Source organism: Neomonachus schauinslandi, chromosome 8 (assembly GCF_002201575.2).
Source record: "Neomonachus schauinslandi chromosome 8, ASM220157v2, whole genome shotgun sequence".
Classification (NCBI taxonomy): domain Eukaryota; kingdom Metazoa; phylum Chordata; class Mammalia; order Carnivora; family Phocidae; genus Neomonachus; species Neomonachus schauinslandi.
In genome coordinates this window covers 33,403,926-33,409,684 of record NC_058410.1, presented here as the reverse complement: position 1 = coordinate 33,409,684, position 5,759 = coordinate 33,403,926, and the positions used below count along the sequence as shown (strand labels likewise).

General features: G+C 41.9%; 1 protein-coding gene across 1 annotated transcript; it reads left to right on the top strand.

Moving 5' to 3' along the window:
* The first annotated feature begins 3,559 nt into the window (after positions 1-3,559).
* Positions 3,560-5,466, top strand: TMEM200A (transmembrane protein 200A). Its single transcript, XM_021693576.1, has one exon. It carries the CDS (start codon positions 3,560-3,562, stop codon positions 5,033-5,035), a length of 1,476 nt encoding a protein of 491 aa, XP_021549251.1. The 3' UTR covers positions 5,036-5,466.
* Positions 5,467-5,759: the final 293 nt, after the last annotated feature.

Sequence of the window (5,759 nt, the reverse complement as noted above, 5' to 3'; positions counted from 1 at the left end):
CTACAAGTTGAGATTAATTTTCCTAAGATTAAAATAACACCAGTATTTGTGTCTTACTCCAACCCCGGCGCATGTGAATGGAATATTCAGGTACTTGGGAGTGACCCTTGCTACCTTCCAAGACCTGGCCTTCCCTTTCCTCTCGAGCCTTACCTGGTTTCCTCCCTCAGTGCTGAGCCGGGTGCTAGAGGCAGACCAGGGCTCTGTGCTCCAGCCTTGCTTTCTCTTGACCTTACCTGAAATACTATTCATTTGACTTTTCACTGTGATTCAAGTTAGAAAGCTTTCACCTGTGGGAAGCTGCTGTAAAGCTCCACCATAATAGAAACTTTCATTCTAGGGGTATTAATTCTGTTTTAGGGAGATAAACCAGCTCCTGCACTGGGGTTCAAGTTCTCTGAAGCAGTGACTGCGTTTAAGCACCTTTGCTTTCCCCTCCGGGTCACTTTGGGCTCAGTCATAACAACAGCTCACTAAAGAAGGGTATTGGCACCTACCCTGAGCTGGCTGATCCTTGAGAGTGATGGTGCCCCTGTCTTGGCCTGGCCAGGGCAGCCTGGTTGAAGAAGCCATGGCATCCTTTCATTTACCCCTACCCTGTTCTTGATTTCTAAACTCTGCCCAGACTCTTTTCTCCTTCCTTTTGCTGTGAGTTTTTGCACTTAGACTACCCTTGCTTTTCCTTCCTGTCTAGTCTAACCAGCTTGCTTACTCACAAAGCCCACTCACTGTTGTTCTTTTCTGCCTTCTTATCCTCATCCATCTTTCTCAAATACAGTTCTCTCTCCCAGCCCCCTCTCCTCTGTCAACCTCAGGAATGGAGAATGGTAATGCTAGCAGAAATGTTTTAATAAATGGAGGTGGACGCGGACTCTGTATGGAAGGGTAATTCACGGTGGTGTCTTTCAAAGCAAATGAAAGCCTTTGCCTTGTTTTCATTCTGTTCAGAAGGATCGCAAACTGAATCCTCATCCTGCTACAGGGAAGTAACTGAATTAGATGGCTTCTGTCTAATCAAATTATTTTATTCCAACATTTGAAACTGTTTTGGGGTCAAGAAAACATAGGTTGACACTAAGCTCCGTGGTAGCCAAGGTTGGGGAGAAATTCTGAACTGCAGTATGTCTGCTTTGATAAATTTCATAAACTTATGCTATGGGTCACAGTATAGCTTGTTCTTTCAGTATTAAACTATTTTAATCCTAGTTATAATTCCAAAGAAGGCTGGATTTACTCACCAGCTTGTTCAGCTAGCTTAAAGTGTAGATACCATCCACAATCCTGGTTATTTAAACACAATTCAGAAATCATAAATAGGAATTCAAAAGGAGGGCTCAATTTCACAAGATGAGATTTGATGCCATGAAGAAACCCTCTCAAAAATTTGCCAGAGACCTGTGACTCCTAAAATATCCTCTGTTTCCTACCAGCCAGATCTGGCAGCTTGAGAGCTATTCTTACAAATAATGACAAATATTTTACCAACTCACAACATGTTGCTTTTTGTTTTGGTATTAATTTTGTTTGTTCATATTTTTAACTAGAAAAGTTAGTATAGTAATGTGATGGTCATCCAACAAATAATCAGGAAAAGAATTATTCTCTTACTGAACGTTTTAGCATGTTTCTTGAACACTGGCTATGTGCAAGTTATTATATTGAATGTTTTTGGTAATGAAAATATGAATTGAACTTGATGTTGGACCACAAGAATTGAAAGAGCTGAGACATTATAATGCAGCAAGTGCCATAGAATACTTGCTAAAATGCACTGAGAAATGAGGGCTCGGGTGGGATTTGCTGAGTGAGACAAAGAAGGCTTTCTAAAGGAAATGGGATATGAGCTTTGATGACTAGCCAGATGTTAATATGTGCAATGTGGTGTGGAGGGTAAGGGGAATTTAGATGAATGAAACATTATTAACAAAGCCTCAGAAATAGTACAGTTACAAAATACAGGGAACATTGTTAGGTTTTAGTTTTATGTAAATGAAAGGGAGCAGTTACTGATAAAGCTAAATTCCCTGGGTCTGAAATCCCAGATTTAACTCTGCTAGGTAATGGGGAATGTTTATCCATTATTCCACTCTTTAAACAATTTCAGAGCTGTGTTTGAGGATAATTAATCAGATAATTAATCTGTACTCAGCGTAAAAGCTTGACTGGAGGAAGAGAAATTGGAGTTTGGAAGGCCAGCTGGGAGGTTATTATAACGGTCTAGTAAGAGGTACTACGAGCTGCCCTGGGCTGGGAGGGGTAGGATTGGAATGGAGGGTCGAATTGAGAGATATCAGGTAGCGAACATTTCTAGGATTTAGAACCTAATGAGAAGATGAGAGGAAGAAGAAAGGGAGGAGTTAAAGATAATTATGAAGAGTCAAACCTAAGTAGTGACACCATTAAGGAAGTCAGACAAGTCAAGCAGGACTGGAGGAAGGTGGGTTCAGCTTTGCTAGTGATGCATGAATGTACATGTGCTCCCCAGTGGTGAGGCGGAGATGTGAAATGGGAACTCAGGCTACAGTCTGAAAGACAGGCTTGGGATTCATTAGCACAGAGGTAATGGTGGCTGGTGTAGGAGTGGATGTGAACTCCAAGGGAGGATATAAAGAGAAGACGGCCAAAGATAGGCCTCTCGGGAAGGTGGTCTACATGTAGGTGAGGGAAGATGAGCCAAAATTGAAGTAGTCAGTGAGGTCAGGGAAGAGCCAGACTTAGGATCACAAAAGACTGGAGAAGAGAGATTTTCAAGGAAGGAGGGGTCAGCAGTGTTCATGGACACAGAGAAATAGGGAGGTTGAGAATGGAGCGGGAGAAATGAAATGTGGGAGTTAAGAGTTCACTGGTGACTTTCACAAGAATGGGTTTTAAACTGAGTTGCTGGAATGTATTTTCTTCGTAAGTCTAGGGTTTGATGGTTTGGGCCTATTATCCCATTTCTTTAAAACAACACAGATAATTTAAGATGGTGTGCTTGTGTGCACCTACGCGCACGTGTGTGTGTGTGTGTGTGTGTGTGTGTGTGAAAGAGAGAGAGCCTTGTGACCAGGGACTTTTTTTTTTTTTTAAGATTTTATTTATTTATTTGACAGAGAGAGAGACAGAGAGAGAGCACAAGTAGGCAGAGTGACAGGCAGATGGAGAGGGAGAAATAGGCTCTCCGCTGAGCAGGGAGCCAGACGTGGGGCTCGATCCCAAGACCCCAGGATCATGACCTGAGCCGAAAGCAGCCGCTTAACGGACTGAGCCACCCAGGTGCCCCCAGGGACTGTTTTATATAAGTGAAAAATTATTTAAGTAAAATATACCTTGAGCTCACATTTCATTAATACTAGAGATACCAGTTCACCAATAAAGGAAATCTCCAGGATTTTACATTATTCAATAAATAAAACTTCTACTTAAGCTATGTCAATTAAAAAGATATTCCTCTGCCCCTTTTCATTATATGAAACAACAACAGCAAAAACATATAAATACTTGTTGAACTGGTGAGCGTGTCCCGGAACATATTAGATTATCATCTCTTTTCCTTCTTTTCAGAGTAAAAGGCTGAGCTATGATAGCAACCGGTGGAGTGATAACTGGCCTGGCCGCCTTGAAAAGGCAAGACTCTGCCAGGTCGCAGCATCATGTCAGCCTCAGCCCATCGCCTACTGCCCAAGTGAAGAAACCCGTCAGGCGGCGGCCTCAGGCCGATGTCGTGGTGGTTCGAGGCAAAATCCGGCTTTATTCCCCATCTGGTTTTTTCCTCATTTTAGGAGTGCTTATCTCCATTGTAGGAATTGCAATGGCAGTCCTTGGATACTGGCCCCAAAAAGAACATTTCATTGATGCTGAGACAACACTGTCAACCAACGAGACTCAGGTCATTCGGAACCAAGGTGGCGTGGTGGTCCGTTTCTTTGAGCAACATCTGCATTCTGATAAAATGAAAATGCTTGGCCCTTTCACCATGGGGATTGGCATTTTCATTTTCATCTGTGCTAATGCCATTCTTCATGAGAACCGTGACAAAGAAACCAAGATCATACACATGAGGGATATCTATTCCACAGTCATCGACATCCACACGCTGAGGATCAAGGAGCAAAAGCATATGAATGGCATCTACACTGGTTTGATGGGAGACACAGAAGTAAAGCAGAATGGGAGCTCCTGTGCCTCGAGACTGGCAGCAAATACCATTGCCTCTTTCTCGGGTTTCAGGAGCAGTTTTTGGATGGACAGCTCTGTCGAGGAGGATGAACTTGCGCTAAACGAAAATAAGAGTTTGGGGCATCTCATGCCACCTTTGCTTTCGGACAGTTCCGTCTCTGTCTTTGGCCTCTATCCACCTCCCTCCAAGACAACAGATGATAAGACCAGTGGCCCTAAGAAATGTGAAACCAAATCAATTGTGTCATCGTCCATCAGTGCTTTTACATTGCCTGTGATCAAACTTAATAACTGTGTTATTGATGAGCCCAGTATAGATAACATCACTGAAGATGCTGAGAACCTCAAAAGTAGGTCAAGGAATTTGTCAATGGACTCCCTCATGGTCCCTTTGCCCAATGCCGGTGAGTCCTTCCAGCCAGTCAGCATGGTGTTCCCAAGGAATAATTCCATTGGGGAGTCATTGTCGAGCCAGTACAAGTCTTCCGTGGCCCTCGGACCTGGGGCTGGACAGCTCTTGTCTCCTGGGGCTGCTAGAAGACAGTTTGGGTCCAACACATCTTTACATTTGCTCTCGTCACATTCAAAATCCTTAGACTTGGACAGGGGTCCCTCCACCCTAACTGTTCAGGCAGAACAACGGAAACACCCAAGTTGGCCTCGGTTGGATCGAAGCAACAGCAAAGGATACATGAAACTAGAGAATAAAGAGGACCCCATGGAGAGGCTGCTTGTGCCCCAAGCTGCAATCAAAAAAGACTTTACCAATAAGGAGAAGCTTCTCATGATTTCAAGATCTCATAACAATTTGAGTTTTGAACATGATGAGTTTTTGAGTAACAACCTAAAGCGGGGAACTTCTGAAACGAGGTTTTAATGTTCAAAAATGTATCATTTTACAAGGCTATATATTTTAAAACTATTTTCACCAGTGTTTCCATGTTAAAGTATGGGTTATAAGCCTTTTTAATCAAATACTCTGTAGTGGGTTAGACCTGGTTGCTTAATTCTGTGGTGGAGACGGCTGTATGTTTGGGTTACTTATGATTGCAAGACTTTCTATGATCACACATGATTTTATATTCTCCCTTCCTTTGAAAGCAGTATCTCTTCTATCAATATGAACACAGAACACTTCCATCTCTACTAAAATTCCCTTTCTTTACTTTCAAGTTCTTTCATTGATGGTCATCTGCAAGAATCAAGTGTCCAGTTAGGAAAAGGTAGGGTACCAAAGTGCGGACTCGAAGTACCAAATTTAGGCCCAAGACTCAATATAAACTTATAAATGAGCATGAGTACAAATCTAAGGTGTGATTTTCTAAACAACTGCTTTTTTTTTTTTTTTACAAAATTGGTTAAATTATTTAAAAGGAGAAAGATCTAGTTTCTGGGTGTGCTAAATAATGTGAATTGGTGAAATTGGTTTAGTTCTATGTGAACTAATTGATAGGAATTATTTAGGTTGGTTGTGACTAGTACCCTGAGCTCTGGGTAGGTATATCTTTTTTTATTATTAATTCTATTTTAGTGATATTTTATCAAGAAACCATGTATTCAAGAGCCATGGCTGAGAATGCTAGTTATTCTTAGGAGTAAAT